General features: G+C 36.6%; 1 protein-coding gene across 3 annotated transcripts in view; it reads right to left on the reverse strand.

Annotated features, from left to right (window-relative positions):
• Positions 1-26,321, reverse strand: part of LOC134654115 (serine-rich adhesin for platelets) — a 381,264-nt gene that overhangs the window by 59,216 nt on the left and 295,727 nt on the right. For all 3 annotated transcript variants that reach the window (XM_063509544.1, XM_063509543.1, XM_063509542.1), the window contains exon 2: positions 17,470-17,510. In XM_063509544.1, coding sequence (XP_063365614.1) covers positions 17,470-17,510 — 41 coding nt within the window. The remainder of the gene's footprint in view (positions 1-17,469; positions 17,511-26,321) is intronic.

The following is a 26,321-nucleotide window of genomic DNA, read 5'->3' on the forward strand; positions in this document are numbered from 1 at the left end:
TTAGTAAAAGTTATCGCTGGATATAGAGATCATAAATTATAAATTGTAAGTGTCGAATCGAGTCCTCAATTAATTATTTCGCAATCATCAACACGCGCCGAGTAGTAGGTGCGCGAGTCAGCAAAACGCGAGTAGGTCGCGTGCCACTCGTCGATTTATAGCAAGTTTTAATATTAAGTGAATGAAATTTGATACTCACACTTAGAAAATTTTAACCACATTAACTAGTTGGTCTGAGTAAGAATTAATATTGATACATCGCCATCGATTAAATAATTAACAACTCAATTCAATAAAATTATTTAATTGTTTCTTAGTAGGTAATGATTGATACTTTAGCTACGTGTCGGACTGATCACCTGATATGCAGCGAAGGTTTGATTTATTACATCATTTTTTTTTTAAATTTAGATAGTTAAATAACAAAGTTTATTTTATAGAAAGCTTACATTACGGTACAAGTTTGAGAAGTTTTAAGGAGTTTAGGCACATTTATTTATAAAATGTGACCTTATAGCTAGAGCACTAGTCCTTCGTACTTGATCATAGCGTGATATACAGTATCCTCCGTGAAAGTTGTAGGAGACTTATTGTCTTAATGTATTTGTGTCTCTAGGTACAGGCAGAGCTGTACAGCCTGGCCTGATATGCCGCTATTATTATGTTTTAGGGTGACCATGCCCTCGGGTAGCCAATCCCACGTGTAGTTATGAAGTTCGGGTACGCACGGGAGCGTAGCCCATGATGTATTGATTATAGGGTGACCATGCCCTGGGTAACCATTCCCATTGATTTTGTTAGGAGTATATGACTCCGTCTTAATACGGCATTAGTTTAACTTAATACGAGGTTTAAGTACAGGGTACCATAACTATATACAATTAAAGTTGAAGAATAAATATTTTAAAGCTGAAGAATAAATATTTAAAGATGAAGAGTAAATGTTTTAAAGATTTATATTTTTGAGAAAGATTAGATAGCAGATGATTTAAAGATACAGGTTTACATTTTTGAGGACGAAGATAATTAATTAATATTTTAACAACATTTTAAGTAATGATATTTTCTTATTAGCAAAACATTTTTTTTTCCCCTTAATAGTAATACGACACTTACGACGACACATAAGGACCAATCTAAATAAAGATTGTTTCATTATACCTACTTATAAAATTTGTTAACATTTTTTTTTTATTTTTGATTTCAGAAAAAATTGTAAGCAAGCAACATGCGTTAAATTTTTTCTTCTGCCACCCCGGCGGTGATAGGAACTTTCGGGGGAGGTGTAATGTGGTAAATGTCCACTTTTAGTGTTTAGCAGTAACGCTTTGGTTTACTGCGACATATACGCGTATTGCTTGTATCAGCGATAACTTCATATGTATAAAATAGGCAAACCATCGAATAAATTGTGCATTACTATACCTACACTCGTCTATTGACTCTAAACCTCTATACTACCCTTTTACCCGGCTCCGCCTCAGCGAATAGTATAATCTTATATTTATAATATTATAGCATTGCATACGTTGCGTACGTGGGGTAAGTGTGTTTTCGCCTTAATTGTAGTTCCATTTTCTTTATATTTGAACAAAACGTAAAATTTTCACTAAACAGTAAGGAGTACTATCATCTGTAGGTTTGGAATTGAAAGTTGCTCAACTAGCCAAGTTCACGCGAGCGCTTTTGCCAACTATCCACTTCGGAAGTCGGACTCTGATGCGCTTTAGTTCACTGGAAATGTTTTCACTGAACTAAAATGTTCTGTTAGTTCCCAAAAGGCACTCGGTAACATAATTTCATGTGCATTTTGCTAGATATAGGTAGTTAAATACTAAAAATTCCACTAAGTGAGGCCACTGCCGTCTAAGTTAGAAATTAGAATTACATTACCTTAGACTCGTTGAATTTTATATTGGTACCTTAGTTAATGTAAAATAGGTAAAATTATACTGTGTGTAACAATGTCATTGATATCAATGTATTAGTGAAATCCAATAGTAGGTACTTGTATTTACAATTTAGATCATCCAACATCGTTCAATTTGGTATTTTTAAAGCAGCTCAACACAAATAGTTCCGATTTATAATTCCTCCTACCTGCTCGATATTTGTACGAATTGTCAAAAGCTTTCGTGAATTCGTGCTCGAATTGAAGGAAAATCTTTCATTTCAACGAGCAGTTCACGGTCAAACAGTTTTTTTTTTCCACAATACATCGCCCCTATTTCACCAAACTGACAGGTACGACAATTGTCAAAAATATTACAGACCTTTGTTTCACCACGCCGACATTTGTCAGTGACATATATCGAGTGACAATTGTCAAGTGACAGGTGACAGATGACAATTTCGTGAATTGTTTTGTATAGAACTTCATATAAACATGACAGGTAGTTTGGTACAATTGTCCATCTTAAATTTAATGACAATTATTTTGTGAAACAAGGGTAATGTTTACTAGTCGACATATTTGTCAATTCTTCACAAGAGATCGTTAATTGCTTTCGATGTGCCGTGTTGTCATCACTAACATGATATAGATTGAGATCCCATCTGTGTCCCGACCCCATCTAATGCAGCGTATACCTACATTATTTGTTGACAAGGCGTCAAAGCATTATTTGTGACGTTCCACGGGAAAAGGTACCTTATGGCATTTGGCGCTTACGTCGCATAGCACCGCAATTGTATTGGAGCGGCGTTAATAATAGCGTAGGCGCCAACCGCCACAAGGTACCTTTACCCGTGGGACGTCACATTTTTTTGTTTGTTTTAAGTAATTTTTTCTGCAAATGCAAAGTTAGTGACGTCAAATAGAATAGGAATCTATTCGTACTTTATATATTCCCTTGTATAAGAATATCACCACTATTGTTTTCGCGGAGATTCATTTTCTAACTAACCAAAACCCTAACTTTACTGTTAGTGCCCAACTTCGCCCAAGTAAATTATTAAAAAACAATACCTACCTAAACATACCTAATTCCGCTACTGGTCCCCAACTTCGCATTATAATTTTATTTAATTATGAAAACTATACTGAGACTTATTCCAAATCCTAAATGTTGAATTACTAAACGCCTTCATAGGCAACAATTACAATTTATAATGGAATTATGATTTAATGCTAGTTAAGAAGAATTTAAAAGCAATTTAAAGCGATTTTTATTTGTACCCTAAAGGCGAATTTAGGGTACACAGATTTGCTAACGTTTATTTTCAATTAACTGCAACAATGATAACGGGGTTTGCTAACAACGAAAACACTACAATTGTCACCCAAGCCTGACACAGCTCCGATCTCATGTCAAGAATTATCGACAAATTGACAAATATGTCGACTTATAAAAACTACTCTTGTTTCACCAAATCATTGTCATTAAATGAAAGATGGACAATTGTAACTAAATGCCTGTCATGTTTATAAGCACTTCTATACAAAAACAGTTTACGAAGTTGTCACTTGTCACCTGTCACTTGACAATTGTCACTCGACATATGTCACTGACAAATGTCGGCGTGGTGAAATAGGGCACAATCTTTCCGTTAAAGACTTCCAATTTCCTTTCGTTTCCTATTGATTTCTTATTCTTTATATATTTTCAATATTATCCTCACAATTATCATCGTTGTCATATTTCTAAGAATCGCAAAGCAAAGGAATTGAGTTTCCCCCTCGACACAGGGCTAAAACCCTTAACTTCTTGTTTCTTGTTCCCCTTTGAACATGTAAACCGATGTCAAACAAGATTATAAGTCGAAATGTTGACGAAAAAATGTTTCACATTACCCATACGTTCATGTCATTCATAAATTGTTCATGTTTAGCCCTAGTGTTGTCGTTACATTATTTGCTGTTGCTAGCATCATTAGTTATTTGTAATTGATACAAACCAACTAATAATTATTAAATAACATTTTGTTTGTAATAATAATTAATAACGAATGTTTTGTAAATTTAAGGTGTTGTGTTTAATTATTGTCAATGTAAAGATGATATTCGGACGATAATTGCTGTAGCATTGCTATTGCTACGTTACTGTCCATCTCTTTGACAAAATAAGTCACGCCCCCGACCACGACCACCGCCACCACTACCACCATGCCACACCACGCCACCAGAGGGCCTACCGCGAACCACGTTCGACGTGTTGCCTCCCTGTCACACTTACGTACGAATTCACAAGTGCGACAGAGAGGCAACACGTCGAACGTGGTTCGCAGTAGGCCCTCAGACTACGCCAGACCACGGGGACAACGCCGTCCTTGAAACGTCGAAGGTAAATTTAAAACCTAATTTTACGCGATTAAGACGTTCTAATAGCAGCAGTTATGCAACAAAAAACGCTACTCAATTAGTTAATGCTTCAACAGCAACGCAGCTGCGATCGTGATCATGAATCTAACCTTAACGTAAGTATGAAACCTCTCTACTTCTGTGCAGTTTGTGAACCATACATAATTTTATTGTCGTTAGCAGAGTTGTTCCATAAAATGTTTCAGAAAGCAAAATGGCACTAAACCGTGCTATGAAATCTTTAAAGAGACTTTAAACAAAATTCAGTTAGTGTTTTTCGTAACGGAGGCCGATTACCTTGTAATAATTTGATATGGTTTTCAACTTGTTTTAATACGACCTTGAGTTATCTTAATCGTCGTCTCCAATACCACCCGGCACCAATAATTTCAAGCCAGTTATCGCTGAATGGTCCTAGAAAAATGCAATCAAGAAGACTCTTTGCATTTTTCTAGGACCATTCAGCGTTAGCAGCTTACGCCGATTGGATTCGACATCTCGCACGCATTTGTTGATGTGCGACTGTGCGTTAGATGAGAAATCATGGACTGACTGAACACTCAAGGTCGTATCAAAACAAGACGCTTATCAAATTATTAATACAAAATCGGCCTCCCGTTTCATTCTCATGAAAAGGAATGCATGTGCGAATTTCAGTGGGAACATAAATTATTTTCTGCATTCAGAATTTTATGGACGCCCGGTTTGCAGCAATTGGAATAAAAGTTGTTCTGTGTATGAAATGTGGACAGATGGTTTTTATCATGCATGATGGACTGATTTAGATAGCTGCCGATGTGGTTGTACACATATGTGTGCTTATCTGTGAAATCAATTTATCAAATAAAAATAGGGTTCATAAGGATTCTCAGCCGGAAACCCTTTTTTTTGTAGTGTCAAGTGTGTAAACAAAACAGTACCTTATCCGATAGCTTGGTTGTTATTATTTACATATGAACAACATGGATTAATTATTATGCGTGTTAAATTTACCCAATGGCGAAATACATGAATTATAGTATATTATATCTACAAGATTTAATTAAAATGATAGATACTGATAATCCGTTGCTTTTCGATCCACATAACATAATTTATTTAACATTATTTTGTCAAACTGTGCACCGATATTGACTCTGTTTCGTTTCTTACAAGACACGTATTAAATTGACACTTTTAATTTGCGTTTGACATTTAATTAATTAATGTAATATGTAATGTACTAGCTGTTGCCCGCGACTTCGTACGCGTGGATTTGTATATTGGTGGTTATATATGGCTGCTATTTAACTTATCACCAGATTTAGTAAAATTTAATACCAAAAAAATTTATTTTACCACCCTAAAATAATAAATGATCATTAAAATTATAACTCCATTTTAATGTGAAATGATTACCAATTTTATTACATTTTACTATCCTATTAAAGGAAATGACACCAAACTAATCATTATTAACCCAAAAATAGTAAATGATTACCAAATTTCAAATCCCATTTTAATGTGAAATGATAACCAAATTTTTACATCTTGCTATCTTATTAAAGAAAATGACATCAAAATAATCATTGTAAATCCAAAAATATTAAATGACCACCAAAATTAGAACCCCATTTTAATGTAAAATTATAACCAAATTTTTAAATCTTGGTATCCTATTAAAGCAAATGACTCCGAAATAATCATTTTAAACCCAAAAATAGTAAATGGCCACCAAAATTGTAACCACATTTTAATTAAAAATGTGCAAATATTTAATATATATTATCGTTATCCTAATAAATTAATTAATCCACTTCGTCACCTTTTTCTAGTAGCATTTTATTTCTGTAACAGTCGTAGTTCTAACAACCTAACCTAACCCACTTTTCTAGTAGCATTTCGTTTCTGTAAGGGTAACAGTTCAAACCTAACCTAACCCACTTTTCTAGTAGCATTTCTTTTCTGCTAGGGTCGCAGTTCAAACCTAACCTAACCAACTTTTCTAGTATCATTTCTTTTCTGTATGGGTCGCAGTTCAAACCTAACCTAACTCACTTTTCTAGTATCATTTCTTTTCTGTAAGGGTCGCAGTTCAAACCTAACCTAACCCACTTTTCTAGTAGCATTTCTTTTCTGTAAGGGTCGCAGTTCAAACCTAACCTAACCCACTTTTCTAGTAGCATTTCTTTTCTGTATGGGTCGCAGTTCAAACCTAACCTAACCCACTTTTCTAGTAGCATTTCTTTTCTGTAAGACCAAGACAGCCAGACAGACAGACAGGGGCTAGTAATTTTGGCATCATTTTACTTTATTTGGTAATATGTATACATTTTTTGGTACCTAATCATAGTGGTTTAATTAGGTGAAAATATCGCATTAATTTGGTCTTCAAGATTTGGTGATCATTCAATATTTTAGGTAATCGTTCAATATATTTGGTATTTGAATACAATTTGAAGTGCAGTCGTAATTAAAACGGTGGTACTTTTGTAATTTTAGGCCTTATTTTTTTGGTGTTCAGTAATTTTTTTTGGTAAGCATGATTATTTTATTTAGGGTACCAAAGTATTTTTTGGTGGTCATTATATTTGTAGCCGTTAGCCGTTAGATATTCTACATTAGCTTAGAACATTATGCAGCAAAAGTTCGCAGTAGGACGGTTAATCATTTGTTAATTATTAATATTATACAACGCATGAGACTCTTTCACAACCTACGAAGTTTCAAGCCCCTAACTGAATAAAACTGTTCTCGATATAATCCCTCTCAACCCCCTTAGAAGATTTTCATGTCCTCTGTTTAATAAAACCTACTACCTAACTACCTGTTTACGAAGTTTGAAGTTCCTAGCTTTAGGTAAATAAAATTTGAACCCTATACAAACTTTCAACCCCTTTTTAACCATTTTAGGAGATGAATTTTTAAAAACGCTGAAATTACTTTTCTTGTATTCTAATACTAATATGCCTTTATACAACGATTCAAGTCCCGCACTCAAATAAATGTTTGACCTCCATACAAATTTTCAATCCCTTTTTCACCACCATGGGGATGAATTATCAAAAACTCTGAAATTAGTTTTCTTCTCTTTTGATAAAATACCTTTTTACGAAGTTTCAAGTTTGTAGCTTTAAATAAAATTTGAACCCTTTACAAACTTTGAACCCCCTTTCGACCCTTTAAGAGATGAATTTTAAAAACGCTGAATTTACTTTTCTCGTATTTTAATAATATGCCATTTTACAAAGATTAAAGCCCCGCACTCACAAAAATGTTTGATCTCCATACAAACTTTTAATCCTTTTTCACCACCTTGAGGGATGAATTTTAAAAAACGCTGAAATTAGTTTTCTTCTCTTTTAATAAAATACCTTTTTACGAAGTCTCGAGTTCCTAACTTAAAATAAAATTAGAACCCCATACAAACTTTCAACCCCTTTTTAACCCTTTTAAGGGATTCATTTTTAAAAACGCTGAAATTACTTTTCTTTTTCGAATAATATGCCTCTGTACAAAAATTCAAGCCCCGCACTCACAAAAATGTTTGATCTCCATACAAATTTTCAACCTCTTTTTTACCATCTTGAGATATGAATTTTCAAAAACGCTGAAATTAGTTTTCTTGTATTTTAATTTAATATCTTTTTGCAAAAGTTTCAAGTTCCTAGCTTAAAATAAAATTTGAACCCCATACTAACTTTGAACCCCTTTTTAACCCTGTTAGGGGATGAATTTTACAAAACGCTGAAATTACTTTTCCGTTCTTATAATAATATCCCCAAATACAAAGATTCAAGTCCCGCGCTCGAAAAAATGTTTGATATCCATACAAACTTTCAACCCTTTTTCACCACCTTAGGAGATGAATTTTCAAAAACGCTGAAATTAGTTTTCTTGTATTTTAATTTAATATATTTTTGCAAAGTTTCAAGTTCCTAGCTTAAAATAAAATTTTAACCCTATACGTTCTTTCCACCCCCCTTTTTAACCCTGTTAGGGGATGAATTTTACAAAACGCTGAAATTATTTATCCTGTCTTCTAATAATATCCCCAAATACAAAGATTCAAGCCCTGTGCTCGAAAAAATGTTTGATATCCATACAAACTTTCAACCTCTTTTTCACCACCTTAGGGGATGAATTTTCAAAAACGCTGAAATTAGTTTTCTTGTATTTTAATAATATATTTTTTTACCAAGTTTCAAGTTCCTAGCTTAAAATAAAATTTGAACCCTATACGAAACCTCAACCCCTTTTTAACCCTGTTAGGGGATGAATTTTACAAAACGCTGAAATTACTTTTCCCGTCTTCTAATAATATCCCCAAATACAAAGAATCAAGTCCCGTGCTCGAAAAAATGTTTGATATCCATACAAATTTTAAACCCCTTTTTCACCACCTTAGGGGGTGAATTTTCAAAAACGCAAAAATTACTTTTCTTGTATTTTAATTTAATACCTTTTTGCAAAGTTTCAAGTTCCTAGCTTAAAATAAAATTTGCATCCCAAGACGAACTTTCATCCCCTTTTTAACCCCCTTAGGGGTTGAATTTCCAAAAACGTTGCAATTACTTTTCTTGTAATCGGCTATTATGCCTTTCTAAGAAGTTTCAAAGCATTTGTAATGGATTCAAACTTTCAACCCCTTTTTAACCCTGTTAGGGGATGAATTTTCAAAAACGCTGAAATTACTTTTCCCATCTTATAATAATATCCCTATATACAAAGTTTCAAGTCCAACACTCACAAAAATATTTGATCTCCATACAAACTTTCAACCCTTTTTTCACCACCTTGGGGGACGAATTTTCGAAAACGCAGAAATTAGTTTTCTTGTTTTTTAATATAGTACATTTTTACAAAGTTTCAAATTCCTAGCTTAAAATAAAACTTGCACCCCATACAACTTTTCATCCCCTTTTTAACCCCCTTAGGGGTTGAATTTTTCAAAATCGCTTCTTATCTCTTGTACACTTTATAAATTCAACCTAGTGTACAAATTTCAACTTTCTAGCTTTTGTAGTTTCGGCTCTGCGTTGATGAATCAGTCAGTCAGTCAGTCAGTCAGGACACTTGCATTTATATATATAGATTATAACCTTTATACTAAAAGGCCTGTCTGACAAATAATTTCAATTGGATTTTAACGTAGTATAGTATCCATAAGGTCGATTAGGTATAATTTAATAATTTATCATGGTTTTGAACTGGTTTTGACAAGAACTGAACGATCGTCTTGGTGATTGACCTGCATCTCACGCACTAATTTCACTTCATTTCGCATGCACCATTCAGCGTGAGCGATCTTCAAGGTCATATCAAAACAAGATCAGAACCGTAACAAGTTGCTAAATCAGAATCGGGATCCTGGTCCGTGACCTGATCCAAATTCTTGTTAAATATTTATCGTCCAAAATCATCATTTAAAAGTCAATTCTACCAGCAAACATAAGAAAACAACTCAAAATTTGCATTTGATTACTTTGCCTCACATGTGAATAAAATGCAACTTTGCTATCAGTTTTTGAAATGCAAAGTTAGCCTTTCCGAGTTGGTGTGGTGAAAATTTATTTACTTATTTGTCCATTGTAATTCTCCGCAAAAACATTTAGATAATACTTAATCAAATCAATTTATCTCAAATCTTAATTCCGCCCATTATAAGCGTAAGCATTAATAATAAACTTCGGGTTTTAATTTAAATAAAACGCCAGAGTAATTAAAATAACGGAGGGTACTAATTATTTCTGAGAGAAAATGAATGCACGCCTGACTGAGCAGAACTTGAAGAAGTTGGTTTGGTGCATGTGACAAACATAAAGCGTTGCAAAACGCGGTCGGAAGGTTTTCAAAAAACTATTTGAAATAATGGTAGATTCTGCATTTATTTTTGGTTTTTAGGGTTCCGTACCCAAAGGGTAAAAACGAACGACGAACCTATTACTAAGACTCCGCTGTCCGTCCGTCCGTCCGTCCATCCGTCCGTCTGTCACCAGGCTGTATCTCACGAACCGTGATAGCTAGACAGTTGAAATTTTCACAGATGATGTATTTCTGTTGCCGCTATAACAAAAAATACTAAAAACAGAATAAAATAAAGATTTAAGTGGGCCTCCCATACAACAAACGTGATTTTTGACCGAAGTTAAGCAACGTCGGGCGGGGTCAGTACTTGGATGGGTGACCGTTTTTTTGCTTGTTTTGCTCTATTTTTTGTTGATGGTGCGGAACCCTCCGTGCGCGAGTCCGACTCGCACTTGGTCGGTTTTATATATACCTGTCAAATCATACCAATCAATTTTTCTTTTAGTTCTGCGAATTTTAATGTTTTTTCTCTATCCATAATAACAGCGTTTCGTAGATCCATAACAACCTATCATTTGTCATGGAAGCACTGACCATCCAGCCTCTAGACATAGCATAGTCGCGCTACCCCCTCTGCCACACATACGGTAGCGTTACTCCATCTTCGAGCCACGCCTACACCGCTTACTTCAGTCGGCGGACCGGGCTCGGTCTAGAAACTTCGATAGCTCGAAGAAGTTTTTGCTATCAAAAATGCATTATTGTTGTGTCAAATTGTGTGGCAAGAACACTAAAAACTCTGGTGTACAAAAAAATGGCATTTCATTTCACAGGTAAGCCGATTTTTTAGAGATTTGGATAAAAAAATATTTTAATTTAAGCGTCTCATCAAATTTGACAGCGCTTGAAACTCGATGACGTCTTTTAAGAAAGTCTCTTTCTATCGCGCTGCATCCGTATACATCCTTTCTTGTCTTTTATTACGTGACATTCCTAAGCCCAAACTAGTGATGTCCATATCCATAGAATGTGATTGTTTACTATTGACAAGGTAATTCAATTCAAATCGCATAGGTATTTGCGAAAAATTCACTATAAAACAAATAAATAATATGAGAATTACACTTACGGTCAGGTACCAATTTTCCCTTGAACATAAACGATATTGTCAATTCAGCACTACATAGGTACTCGTATTACTTTTAGCGATTATAAAAACATTGCAAAAATTAATCACAAGACCAATTTTATACAAAAACACACGGTTGCAATTTAAAATGCATTATTTTGATTCCATTTTTGTTGAGAATAGTGGGCGCCGGTTTAACTTTTTAAGTTTTGCTTTTTTTCTGTGTACGACTGCCAACATGGCAATGATACCTACTTGAACATTCGGCCAAATAATTTAAACCTCATTTAGTTAGATTATGTTAAATAACATTTCATTTACATAATAACAAATAAATATTTGATTTAAACCATGTAATAACTCTTAATAGAATTATACAGGATGTTTTTAATGGGTGGGTATAGTAGGATACCGCGAATACAGGGTGGATTTTCTTTTTGGCTCAGTGAGGGCAGCTACCAGATCCCGTACTGCTACGAGAAAACGGTCTTAAGAGACCTTCCCTCGATTTTAAATTAATGAAGATTGGCATTTACAGATTTTGGAAAAAAACATACAGGATACGAGATAAAGGTCATTTTTGACAAACTTTTTTTTTATGCCAATCGATCCCATTCCTATTGAGGATCAAAAGCTTGTATGGAAGCAAAAAAAAAATTCCGGCTAGAAAAGCCACACATCGAGGAAAACTTTTCCCATAATATTTGAATGAAAATGAAAACTTTTTTTTTCACATGCTACTTTTGTATGCCAATCGATTCCATTCCTATCCAGTACCAATAGTTTCCTAGGGGTCGACTTACGGTAATGTACTAAAAAGCCACAAATTGAAGAAAACTCCATACATTTACTATGGAGAAAACGTGAAATTTAATTCACAGTTTTCTATCTGGCCAATCAGTCCTGTCCTGTTACATTTAAGAACCATAATACTGTATGAAGACATTGCTGTACGAATGATTGGCGAGGTAGAAAATTGTGAATAAAATTTCACATTTTCTCCATAGTAAATGTATGGAAAAAGTTTTTATTAATTTGTGGCTTTTTAGTACATTACCGTAAGTCGACCCCTAGGAAACTATTGATACTGGATAGGAATGGAATCGATTGGCATACAAAAGTAGCATGTGAAAAATAAAAGTTTTCATTTTCATTCAAATATTATGGGAAAAGTTTTCCTCGATTTGTGGCTTTTCTAGCCGGAATTTTTTTTTGCTTCCATACAAGCTTTTGATCCTCAATAGGAATGGGATCTAATTTGAAATCGAGGGAAGGTCTCCTAAGACCGTTTTCTCGTAGCAGTACGGGATCTGGTAGCTGCCTTCACTGAGCCAAAAAGAAAATCCACCCTGTATATAAAGCCGCAACCCGACTGATTAATTGACATAATTGCTCTCCCAGAACAGAAGGGGGTTCCTGGGGTATTTGACTTTGATACGGTCGTATAGAGGGGGTGGTTTGATGACTTCCAGAAAAATCCGACTTTTGGTAGACCAAATCCGATAATCCGGTAGACCGGATTATCCGACTTTTGGTCACTAAACGGTGACAGATACGTGGGAGATGCTCGACCAAATGTCATAGAGGGACGCTGACAGTTTCTGAAGCCGCCATTATTTTTTCAAAATGGCGGATTCAAAATGGCGATCATTTTTCAAAATGCTCCCAGCGCGCTAAAATTTTGGTCACGAAAACTCGGGGTCACCTAGCTGTATTCCTATGGTTTTTTTTTTTAATAAAACCAATATGGCGGTAAAAATGGCCACTTATTTTTTATGAAAAGCTTCAAAGGTGAGAGATAGGTGGGGGGTGCTCGACCAAATGCCATAGAGAGCCCGAGACAACACAAATTGCATTTAAAAAGTTTCAAAATGTACTAACTAACATAAGAACACCTTGTAATACCATGGTTGCAATAAAGAATTATGATTATGATTATGAAAATGGCCGTCTTTTTTTTTCAAGTTGGTCTGAGCGCGTTGAGATTTGGCATGCGGCGAGCTTGGGGGCCCAAGATTAGTATGTGAATTATTTTTTGAAAACACTCAAAATGGCGGCGGACACGGGCAAAGGAAAAATTTCCAAGTAGGTTAAGCGAACCCGAAGGGCGAATATCAGGCTGGGAGGCCGAAGGCTGACCAGCCGAAGGCCCGAAGCCTTCACCCCGACTCCCAAGCGTGCAACCCTCAGTAATTTAAAGCGAGGCCGAAGGGCGAGCTGCGTGAATGAAGTGCTTCCAAGCAGGGATGTTGCGAATATCCGCATCCGCATCTCGTCTCGTCTCGCGCTTCTCTAAATCTCATAAGACGCCTTTTTACCAATAGTTTATTTTTAAATTAATTATATAAAGCAGATACACCTGCTAACGAAACCACAACGTTATGGGTTAATGTTTTCGAACGAACGAATCAACATAGCATTCAAAACATGCTTGCATATTATTACTGTTATTACATTATTGACCGTGATTGACAATGTTATTATTCAACGTGTCACATCACTAGCGCCCGGCAGATATTTCTGTCTGACGCCCACGTGTGTTTGAACGGACCAATCACGGCACGGGACTCGCTCACCTCGTCCCCCGCACCCCTGTATTTTTGGCAGCATCGGTTTCATGAAAGAATTGGCCTAAGTTGAGTCTAGAGGCTGGATGGTCAGTGCATGAAAGTAAGGCCACAATTTGTTAGATTTAACAATTATGACTGGCCTTTTCGAAACGTGGTTTAGAGAAAACAGTTCATTATTTTTCGTCATATACTTATATACCTAATATTAAAATATTATTATTTGTATTTCGCAAGCAAATAGCATAGGTACTCGTAATTAACTTATATTTACTTTAATAGAATCAGTGCAAATTAACACGGGACCAGCTTTGAAAGCGATAGAGTGTGGCAGTACCAGTATCGCCGCTGTATCTGTCAATTTCTTTGATAAATGAGTGACATTCCCCACCGCATTACTGCCGTGATTATGACGTTCGATCCGTCACTCATTTTTTCAAGTAAACTCATAGACAAGCGCCCACATCAAGGCCGCAGCATTATGTCTCAACAGTACCTAATGCAGGTGCAGTTGCCATCCGAACAAAGCATACCTGCCTTTTATACCTTGTTCCCCACGCAAAGGGCAGACACCTGAAGACGGTGAAGACTGGAAACAAAGGGTTTTCACTTTCCACGGTCCTTACGTAGCAGGAATTTCATTAAAAGAAGATCGCGTCGTAAATTAGCCTGGCTCATCACCGGAATAGGATTCGGTTCATTTCGGTTTCGCTCTTTTGTCTATTGTCTTAATAAATGTTATTGTAATTATGTGAAATAAAGAGGTAAAGTAGATTACCTTGAATGTTAATTAATCAATCAAGTTGGTTAGTATTTAACCTTTATTTGATCCCAATTATTATTTTCTAATTGACGAATCGCTTATCAATCCATAATTTACGTTAATCCATAGTCCATATAACTAACTAACTAACTATTACGGCTCAGCGACCCAAAGAGGATCTTGGCCTCCGAAACGAGAGCACACCATTTTTCCCGATCCTGCGCCGTTTCCTGCCAATTATCGGCTTGAAGCTGACGCACATCCGCTTCCACACTGTCTCCCCAGCGGTATCTGGGCCGACCTACCGGGCGGCCACCAGTCGGTCTTCCCAGGTACGCCCTCTTGGCAGCTCGGTCCTCTCACATTCTCAATAGGTGCCCGAACCAGCGAAGTCTGTCCATAGTCCATATACCATATACCTATACTTATTTATTAGTTAAATTACAGCAACTCACGCCATCAAGGGACAACATTAGAACTTCAGAAATCGCCGGTTTTTTGATGCGTGTAATCATAATTATATTATTACGAGCGCTAGTGGCCTAGTGGTAAGAGCGTGCGACTTGCCATCCGGAGGTCACGGGTTCGAACCCCGGCTCGTACCAATGAGTTTTTCGGAACTTATGTACGAAATATCGTTTGATATTTACCAGTCGCTTTTCGGTGAAGGAAAACATCGTGAGGAAACCGGACTAATCATCCCAATACGCTAGTTTACCCTCTGGGTTGGAAGGTCAGATGGCAGTCGATTTCGTAAAAACTAGTGCCCACGCCAATAACTGGGATTAGTTGCCAAGCGGACCCCAGGACAACGCGAGGGAGATGATCATTTTTGTTCGCTTCCCCGCTCAAGATATTATTTGGTCGGTTGCTCCAGGAAACATATTATTCAAGTATTTGACTTTCTTGTTTCTAGAATTCGTAAAGTGATATTGAAGGTAAAGAATCTGTAATATTGTGCAGCGTCCTCCTACCTTTTTTATCAGAGGTGTTCTTTACTCCTGCTTGTAAAGTAATACACGTGTCTGAAACGCTGTCATTTTGTTTTTATATAAGATATTTGTAAAGGAAAATAAATCGTTTACACGTGTTGGATAAATTGATATTAATATTTGGAGCTCCACGCGAGTTTATTCGAAATTTCCATTAATAAGTCTCTGTTGACAGAGTAAAGTCTAATCAGTTTAGAATATAAATAAAGTTATTGAATTTATTTATAAAATACCTTCTGAAGCTGAGTTAAAATTAATTATCTAATTAATTTTCTAATATCAGCATAATATGTAATATCGAGTGTAATAATTATGAACAACTGTATGTGTATGTGTGTATCAAAAACTAGTCTTGATACAGTTTAGCTTTATTTAAAGGCCCAACATTTTATTTTCGAAATAATATAACATCTAAAGTTAGTTTATGATCTCCTAAAATGTTGAAATGGCAAATAAGTGCTTAAACGACACTGGGAACAGTATACTACTTTATCTTGCAAATCTACAGTAAAATTTAATAGCAGTTTTGTTTTATGATGACATTCTAAAAATATAGTTATGAAACAGTTGCTACCAATTGTGAAAATTATGTTTCATTTTTACGGTATTATATTAGCGGTATAAAAATTTCTTTTATAAAAGCCAAGTGACTGTTTTTTATAGAAGTAAGTAAATAAGGTCTGATTAAGAAACAAGATTTCATAAATATTTATGTTTTATATCGAAAAAAAAAAGTACATACCGTAAAACCACCCAACTACAGTCCAGTTGCTATAACTAAGTATATGGTCCACAAGTTCAATACGTAATAAGTCCGTAAGTTCAAAGGTTGTCTGGAAAAGATCGCTTTTAGCAATAAAACCGCCTGTTGTTAACCTCTGCTTGTATTTCTGTTATCTTTTTGTATCGTTTTCTTTTATTCGAGGTGTGCAATAAAGATTATTTGTATTGTATTGTAATTACTTAAGTACATACCAAGAGAAGAAGAAAAAGAAGAAGGGAAGAAGAACAGGGGAGATGGTCCTCTTAGCATTGGTTTGCAATCCATCTAGGAGAAGGATACTCTAAAATAAAACCCGGAATGGAGTGTCCGTAAAGCGCGAGTAGGGTCCAACCTGAAATAAGCGGCAGATTTCTGCAGCCGACCTGTCTCTCCACACGTATTGGCTCGCCTTTCCTGTGGGATAAGACAGTGAAGCCGAGAGGGTAATGCAGGTGCTGGGCATCCCTGCGTTTCCTTAATTCCGTCCCAGGCGGTGTAATAGGATATATCTCCGGTTTTACACCATAAATCGTCTGCAATAGACGCTATAAGGCCATTACATACCAATACTTTGTCCGAGTTTGTCTTTCATCTATACAAATATTTTGCCTTAGATATTTGTGTAAATTTTGAATTACCATATTTGGGAGCTTTTACACTATAGTTTTGTGGTTCAGTACGGCTTCTCGTATCACAAAGGTAGTACTGGTAGTAGAAGCTTACCGACTAACTCAAAATCCTGATACTATGGCACCAACCCCGAAATCCCGAAAAATGTTTTTACTTTTTCATACATTTTGGCTGATCAGATGTCGACGTTTTCTATAGAAAAGCCATATTTTTTCCCCTATTTTAGGGTTGGTCCCATAGTAAAACTAGCTCAGTTTAGCGAGTAAAATCAAGCCCTGGATTTAAATCCCCATCGTCAGAGACACCATGTTACTGAGTGCCACCTAGTCCATCCACTGGGCCTTACTGAAAATCAGCGTCGCGGAGTGTGCCATATGGCTCATACCGTGACACCTAGCTGAGTGAGGACCATTTAGCGCAACCTCTCATTTTGTGTTCTCTTTTGTTCGTTTTTAAGGTTGTCATTGTGCTAATAAATGCTTTTTCTTTCTTCTTTCTTTCTTTCTTTCTTTCTATGTAGATAGGTACAAAAGCTTACCTGAGTGGAGACCGACACTCCCTGGCTGCCTACGACGCCACCTGCAATGAAAAGGGCAGATTAACATTAACAACATCCAAAGGAATATTTTATTACCTCTTTAGATTTTGCTGATGAATTCCTTTTTTCTTTCTTCGATATTAAGCCGCTTAAAGACTGACTAGTATATTCCTCGTAAATATTGACGTTTGAAGTTTTTGTGATATAAAAGATTTTGTGGGGCAATCATAGCCTATATATATATTTATGCAAAGCCTCTTTTACTCAACGCTGTGCTTTTATTTTGATGGAAAGTTTATATCACAAATGATTATTATTGAAAGTTCTTACTGCTATTACTGACATCTTTAGTTACCCCCTATATTTGACTGCATAGAAAAAAAAATAGTATCCCTCAAATTTATTGTAAAGTCATAACAAGTACCTAACAAATAAAAACAACGGGTTGCACTCCGGGAGTGCCGACAGAAGTGAAAACTCAATGACTAGTCCAAAATGTCTGCAGCACTATGTATAATTGACCCATCCTCCTTTCTATTGAAAAACTTTAGTTCCGAAATTGCTGGTCAGTGAGCTTGTTTAAAATTCGAAATTCAAATTTGTAGCGTTAATTGTTTAAAATTCGAATAGAAATTGTAAAGTTACCTTGCAGACCTCGCATCTAAATATATTTGGTCATGATATTTTGAATTTTATTCACCAGTACTAGAGCTCACTTTTATTAGCGATTTCATCAAGATGTAGCTTTATTGAATTATATTTGAGTGGTATAAAATTAGAATGTACCTAACTGTGAGATACTCGTATTTCAGCCCGTACAAGATTAGAACCTTTTTCATGTAATGTCATTGAGTTTTTCTTTATTGATTTAAATGCCATCTAAATGAGTGGCCATCTAAACCTTACGGTCACGTGATCGCCTTACGCTGTCTCGAGTTTATCATTTTTTCCCCACCTCAAAAAGTGCCCAGCGCCGCTAAAGAAGAATTCACTTCAAAAAATGTACGTACGATACTAAAACGTAAAGAAGCGTTAAGCAGTTACCAACTTCAGTAGAGAATATTTACTAAAGTTCAGTATAATAAATTACGCTGTCAACTCTCTCGCGTTCCAATTACATATGCGGTTTCGTTCGAGTGGGGTTGTGCAAATTAAATACACTACTGGCTTCACTTTCCTCTGCTACGCCACGCTATTTATATTAAACCTCATGGTAAATTGGACGTTGTGGTGAAAGAAATAGAAAAGAAAATTGTTTCTAGCAGAAGCAGAGCGTCATTTGTTTTGTAATTGGAAAATGTAGAAGAGTTTTCTTTCTCTGGACACGTGGCATATTCGAATTAGTCACATAACTAGTATATTGTTCAGCATATTTAAGTAATCTAAGAACACAATAGGCAAACTGTTAAAAATTACAGACGATAAACTTAGTGTCAAAATATAAATAAATATAGGTAGGTATATTGCTTAGAATAGGATCCAAAGTTTGGATCCTATTCTACAAAATGAATTTTGGGAAACACCTTGTGTTTGGATTCCAAACACAAGGTGTTTCCCAAAATTCATTTTGTAGCCAAACAAATCTCTTTAAAATACCTAATAATGATCTATAAATATTCAAACATACTCAATTTATCATATTCATTATTTAAAAAAAACCTGCGTCCTGAGACAGTTAGGAATTTAATTATTTTTAAATATATTCTAACAAAATTGAGGATATTGAATTAAATTCAACAGGTATGTTGACAGACATTCGTGGCAACAACAAATATTTTATTTACAAACGTTTTCATCAATATTATTGCAAAAAATAAGTCACGGAATTTATCTGGCGACAATAATCAGATTAAGGATTCCACCTGACACGTTCGAATGCTAATAAAATAACATTTGTGAAGGCGTGAAATTCATCCTCATGTAGGTAAATTGAGAGTGTCGTATTCGTCAGAAAGCCGAATAAAAGGTTTTTTTTTTATAATTTAAAAGGAAATGTAAATATACAGAAGACTGTAAATACATTTATACAATATACATACACAATACTATATACTGTTTGTGACCACAAAAACTGTGGAATTACTTCAACTTTTACATTATTCACAGAACTGTGTTGTTGCACACCTATAAATTACGACTAAATTCTGCGATTCTCGTATATTGCGAGGAAATATACGAGAAAATCACAATTTACCTATCTACAATAACACCCAGTAGTGCTGTTGTTGATATAATAAATAGTAATTTTCTATTTTCTCTTTAACCTGGAGCAGGATTCGACCGTCAAGAATGTGGTTGATGGTATGGAGCTGACCAATGTGCTTTACAAAAAAACCCAAAATACTAGGCAAGTCCAGCGGCTGCATATAGCATAATCCATTTCAGTGTCAGTGCACACACGTTTCGTCTTGGGAGCGTCTTGGGAGAATTCGGTCAACACACTGAACACTGCCTTCTGCCCTCCGGCATACTGCATTACCTAAACTTAGTATTCTAGGACTGTTATGTCTATAAGCTTAGCGGATCTCAGGAGAATTAATTTAGGTACTTAAATGCTATCAAGACATCACACAAATATAACCCGTTTTTGTGTTCTTCATGGTTGAGCAAATCGGGTTCTTTAGTATTTCGATCAAAACGACGTCAAAATGTAGACGTAATGGATGAATACCTCGGGCCCATAATTGGCTATTGTCGGGTGCCGTCGGAAATCAAACCAGGCATAGCCAAAATGGCAGTTCCAATACCTGGGTGATAAAATAAGTGTCACTCTTTAACACCACACGGTTGAAAGAGACGGACACTCTCATTATTATGACGACAGGTAGACAAAACGACCATCATATCCGTAGTGATATAATTTTCTAATTGCGTTAACAATTGCCGATAGTCATCGTGGCTACCGGCGTAGCCGGTTAGTTCCATTCAGATAGCTACTATTGAACGTGTAAATCATCCTTTAGATTTTAGCAGCTAGTCGAATGCTGCTGCTGTCTTGACATCTATAAATCATGCTTCCGCTGCCGATGCGATTGAAACCGACCAATAAGAATTGCATCGGTGTACTGTTCCATTATAAATAGTACAGATGTTGATGTCACACTATACTGGCGAGCAAGACTCGCTCGCACATACGCAACTAATGGTAACACGGCTCGGATTAAGCCTACAAGTCTTGCGCCTCAACGAACAAGCCATGTTGGCTGCCAACCGACAAATTCGGTGTGCTCATTATTTGTACGGGCTTAGCTGCTGACGGGTACTCGCGTTTGTTTCGTTTCTAGCAAGTCAACGCCAGCGTCAGCTTTATTTTTTAATTCATTATAGAACGTGAGTAAAACTTTTTTTATTTTGCTATATAGAGCCTTAAGAAGTGCCAGGCTCAGAGCAAGAGTCGAAAACAAAACCAAAAATTGTATAAATTCTAAAGATTTTTTAAAGATGTATGTATATGCAAACGTGCAGACAAATCGCTTGATGGTTAGCGGTCACCGTCGCCCATGGACACACGAAAAACCAGAGGGGTTGCAAGTGCGTTGCCAGCCTTTAAGATGGGAGTACGCTCTTTTATTGAAGGGTTGTCGTATCGGTCCGGAACCATTGCAGGCGACAGTTCAAATTGGTGAACACATAATGCCACTGATACAAAATTGTAGCGCAATCCCAAAGCGAAAAATAGTATATTAAACTCAAAAGATTTGATTAGGAACTGCCTACTAAGAGAAATGTGAAACTAAACAAAAGCTTGTAAAAAACCAGAATCCAGTACATAATCAATATGTGGCTCCGTATTTAGTTTTTTCGCCGTGAAACTCGATACAAGCTTTCACATTTATGAAATAGATATACGAGAATTTCTGTTCCATGAATTATGGGATAACGGACCCACTAATGCGCAAATATATTGTAAGTAACTGTATACACATTTTAATGTAGCCCCTAACTAAAGTAAATAACGTAAAAGGTAGGCTAAGTAAGAAATTAAGTGAATGTAACCTACATTAAGTTGCTTTTAGTTTTGTGAAAAGAAACGCTAAAGTGGGTTTCGGTGTTTGTGCTCTTTGTTAGTAAAAGGATTACGGCATTCAGTGTTAATGTAGGGCAATTTATATGCAGATATTTTATTTAACTAAAAGTCAAGTAATTCGTGAGACCTCTCACTCTAAATAAGTAACTTATTTCTTTATCACCCGCACCTTTTTAAGTGTAAAAAAGTAAACATTTACTTTATTTATTCACGTTCCAAATGCAGGTGTAATATCTAAACTTCTAAAGCAAAAGTTCAACTTTTTCGCTTAAGGAAGATACAAACACATTCTAGCTAAATTTTGAATAAAAAAAATCTTTATTTTTAAAAACATGGCTGCACGATAACCTGAAAACTTATACTATAGCCCAGTAGTTTAATACAACATTCAAAAACGGGAAGTGTCCCTATAGTTTGTTCATAGAAATCGAAGATAAACCATGATTGTATTACCTTCGTGTGACCCGCAATCCCGGGTAATTACAGGCATATTGAAGTGGTCCACCAACTCACCTATCTGAGTACAACACCGAAGCAATGGACGCGGTTTATCCATGTATTTCAATGTACCTAACCGACATAGCGGAAATCGGAAAATATTAGCAATTTATGTTTGCAATGGTAGCAAAATAAAACCTAATCCACTATTGTATTTCAAGCATGTCACACAGGTCAGCTTTCATACATAGGGAAGTGGTAGCTGTACACCTATTGCAGATAGAATCGAGTCCAATCGTTAGATGTCGACTCGGTTTTTAGTCTCGAGTTATTTTTTTGCAAAAGATTTGAATCTTATAACATCGAGACGTTTCTAGAGATCTCAGCATTAATGCAGCAAAAATCAAGACGCATTGCCTCCGCATATAATTCACGGTTAAGATAACCCCACTTGCAACATTCCACTAACCCGAGTTTAACCGGTTAAACATGGAGTTACCATGGTTACCAATACGATTTGATACTGAATTAACGGTTTAACCGGTTAACCCCGGGTTATTGGGATGGAGCAAGTTGCTCTAAGGCGGCTAGAAGCAGGGAGCAGTCCGTTCTCCTACACCAGAAAATGTGGCTCCCGTATTTTTAGGGTTCCGTACCCAAAGGGTAAAAAACGGGACCCTATTACTAAGAGTTCGCTGTCCGTCCGTCCGTCCGTCCGTCCCTCCGTCCGTCCGTCTGTCCGTCCGTCTGTCACCAGGCTGTATCTCATGAACAGCGATAGCTAGACAGTTGAAATTTTCACACATGATGTATCTCTGTTGCCGCTATAACAACAAATACTAAAAATAAAATAAAATAAATATTTAAGGGGTCCCATACAACAAACACGATTTTTTTGCTCTATTTTTTGTTGATGGTGCGGAACCCTCCGTGCGCGAGTCCGACTCGCACTTGGCCAGTTTTTTTAAACATGGCGGGTTCACCGTAACCTCGGATGTCTGGACAAGTGAGTATTCGAAAAATAATTCGACTCACGACAGTCGCGACGCAGTCTCGTAAAACGAAAGTTTTAATATCGCTCATATGTTCACAGGTACCTATACTTCATACTAACTAACTCTAGCCCCACCTATTTACTGTGAGCAGCGAGCGTTTTATCCCTGTAATTCAATGTACACAGTACGTGACTTGCACCGGCCGGGGGTGTGGAGGTACCTACCAAGGATGTTGCGAATATCCGCATCCGCATCCGCAACCACGGAACTTCCGCATTATTTTCAACATCCGCATCCGCATAAAATCGATGCGGATTTAATGCGGATGCGGATGTGGAACAGGTCGGTACAGGAACGTCTTAGCATCGGCGTATGTGCTAATAGACTGCTAGGTAATTTAATTTAGTCATTAGCCAAAAAACCTATTAGAAATTAGCAGTCAAGCGTGAGTGGGACTTAATGTACGGAACCCTTGGAACGCGAGTGCGACTCGCACTTGGCCGGTTTTTTGAAATAAAAATTAAGTACTAAAATGTAATATTTGACGATGTACCTATCTTGACATCCGCATACGCATCCGCGGATGTGAGCCTTTAAAAATCCGCATCCGCGGATATCAAAAAATCGGCATCCGCAACATCCCTGGTACCTACTTTAAGATATTGCGTGGTGAGATCGCTGAGATGTTCAGGGAAGTGCTTCCGTTTGATTATATACGTGTATTGTACAAGGTAACTTGTCTTGTCTTTAAACATTATATGGTGTTTAACTGGGAGGTTCAGTACAAAAAATGGATTCAATATTATATCAGGCATAAGTACCTACCTACTTCTATCAAGACAAACAATATTTCTTAATAAAGAATTTATTTAAGATCAATCGCAAAAGCAGGTCGCAGGTTTAAGGTAAATTATATTCATAGACCACAAACCATGGACCGATTGAAAGATAGAACAAAGTTAAGTTTAGTTGAACTTCTCGTTTTTTTTTTGGAATACCTACACAGTAACGTAAATAAGTGCTGAGGAATACATCTCTCAAAGTGCGCTAGCACCCAAATCTTGACTAGAATGTTGGTCCGCCTAGTTTAAGCCCGGCCCTTCTCGCGTTACGTCCTCCAATTTAAAAAAATGTGATTTTGTCTAATAAAACCTTCTTTGCATGTGGTTTACAAAAATACGCGGGGTTTATTTCATATATTATGTATTTCCATGCCTAAAAAGTAAATACAGCCAAAATAGTTTTGCGGAGCTAATTTAATAATTATTTTTTACTGAAATTAACCTCGAATAAATATTTTAGTGACTAGTGACTACATTTAAATAATATTTTTTTTAGGAAAATATGGAACAGGACAGAATCAACATTTACAGTCAGCAGCAGAAGTGGCTAAGCGGACCAGGCGTTCAAAATGTTCTGCACACTTATCTCTTAACAATAAATATGAACATCCTACTGTGAATGTTACATACATTTTCACCATGTTTGTTCTGAACGAAACCCGTATAACTATATTTAATTGCGCCCGTGCGCGTGATTAATCTGGAATGTAAGTCAACCATTTAATATAAATTAATGTCCGGCACGGCAATAATTTCCATGAGCCATCCCTCCCCTATCCCATCTCAGCACTCACATATTTCTCGCAAACTATTTGCCGAGATGCCGAGGCGACCCATTTCCGATCTCTGCCCCTGCAGTCCAAATGTCTAGTCAAGTCTAGTGATAACGAAACCTTATTTATCACAGGGGTCAACCGATGCCCCTCAGACATATAGATATAAAGACTTTGTCGTTGATATCGAGGATAGTTTTTAGTATTGTCGGTGTATTTTTATCTATGCCGGCATTCACTTTCAGCAGCATAAGTGCGGGCGAGGTGTGAAATCTACACAGACTTTGACGTGATAAAGTGTGGAGATGTCAATAGTTTGGATTGTTTTATTACAGTGTTCCTATAGTCCTTCAGTTTCCATCATCAGACCAGTGGGTAATAAGACATCAGACTTTAAAAGAAAGCTTAAAGAGTATCAGTTTTAATAAACATTAATCAGATTGCCAATATACCCCAGACTTGAACATTCACATAAACCTTTAACTCCTAACCCGTCAGTACTAAACTACTAATATAAACCTTAGAAGCTCCATTTGTTTCCAACACCCAACACGTCATTCGACAGTGAGTCGAACCATAAATCCACTTAGAACTTGTCGATTGTTAACCCAAACAGAAACTAAATCGGGCTGCATTTGAAGTCTGCATTAAATTCTACACCGATTTAGAAGCCTATTCCGCAGAATTGTGTGTTTCCATCAGTAGGAGCGATTTTAATTTGAGGTTTGGGATTTTGATCTAGAAGGGTAAGGGTAATAGTACATTATTGCCGAAAGACGGAAAGTAAAGGACTGAACGGCCTCCTAGCCTAGTCGGTAGTTACCCTCCCTACTAAGAAGAAACATCCATAACTTGGAACAAATGTTTGTATCAGGGATGTTGCGGATGCAGATTTTTTGACATCCGCGGATGCGGATGCGGATGCGGATTTTTAAAGGCTCACATCCGCGGATGCGGATGCGGATGCGGATGTCAGGATTAGGTACTTAGAAAACGTCAAATATTACATTTTTAGTATTTTTTTATTTAAAAAAACCAAACGTTTAGTATTTGAGCAAGAATATAGGTGCGTTATATTTAATAAACAGTAACTTCGCCGACTTTTCTGGATCTAGACGATTTCGTTATAGGTAATGACGAAATTACCTAGCACTTACGCCGCCGCTAAGACGTTCCTGTACCGACTTGTTCGACATCCGCATCCGCATAAGCTCCGCATCGATTTTATGCGGATGCGGATGCGGATGCGGATGTTGAAAATAATGCGGATGTTCCGCGGTTGCGGATGCGGATGCGGATGTTCGCAACATCCCTGGTTTGTATCAAACACAAATAAATACCCTTACAAGGATTGGAAGTCAGGACCTCCTGTTTCATAGGCAGGGTAACCGACTAGGCTAGGAGGCCGTATTGTGCTTCGGTTATAAATTTGACCAGTGTGTTCGACCATCGAATCAAAACTACTAAACCGATCATGGTAAATGAGGAGTCAATATTTTTGTTTGTGACATAGGCTACATTTTTAACCAATTTTGAAAGAATAGGTGGCATTTCTTAGAATACAACCCGTAGCTGGGCTTATACATTCCATCTTAATGAAATGATCTTGATAATTTTATATTGTCGTGTGTTTCAGTGTGTTTAGCCAGTTAACCACCTAGCAGCCATGTTATGACCCACAACGTTCACATGAAGCCTATAAAAACTTAAAAGCTATTAGGAATTGCAAAGTTTAACTCGTGCAATTAGTTTTAATGACTAGGGGTTTACGGGTAAA

This window comes from Cydia amplana, chromosome 14 (genome assembly GCF_948474715.1).
Source record: "Cydia amplana chromosome 14, ilCydAmpl1.1, whole genome shotgun sequence".
NCBI lineage: Eukaryota > Metazoa > Arthropoda > Insecta > Lepidoptera > Tortricidae > Cydia > Cydia amplana.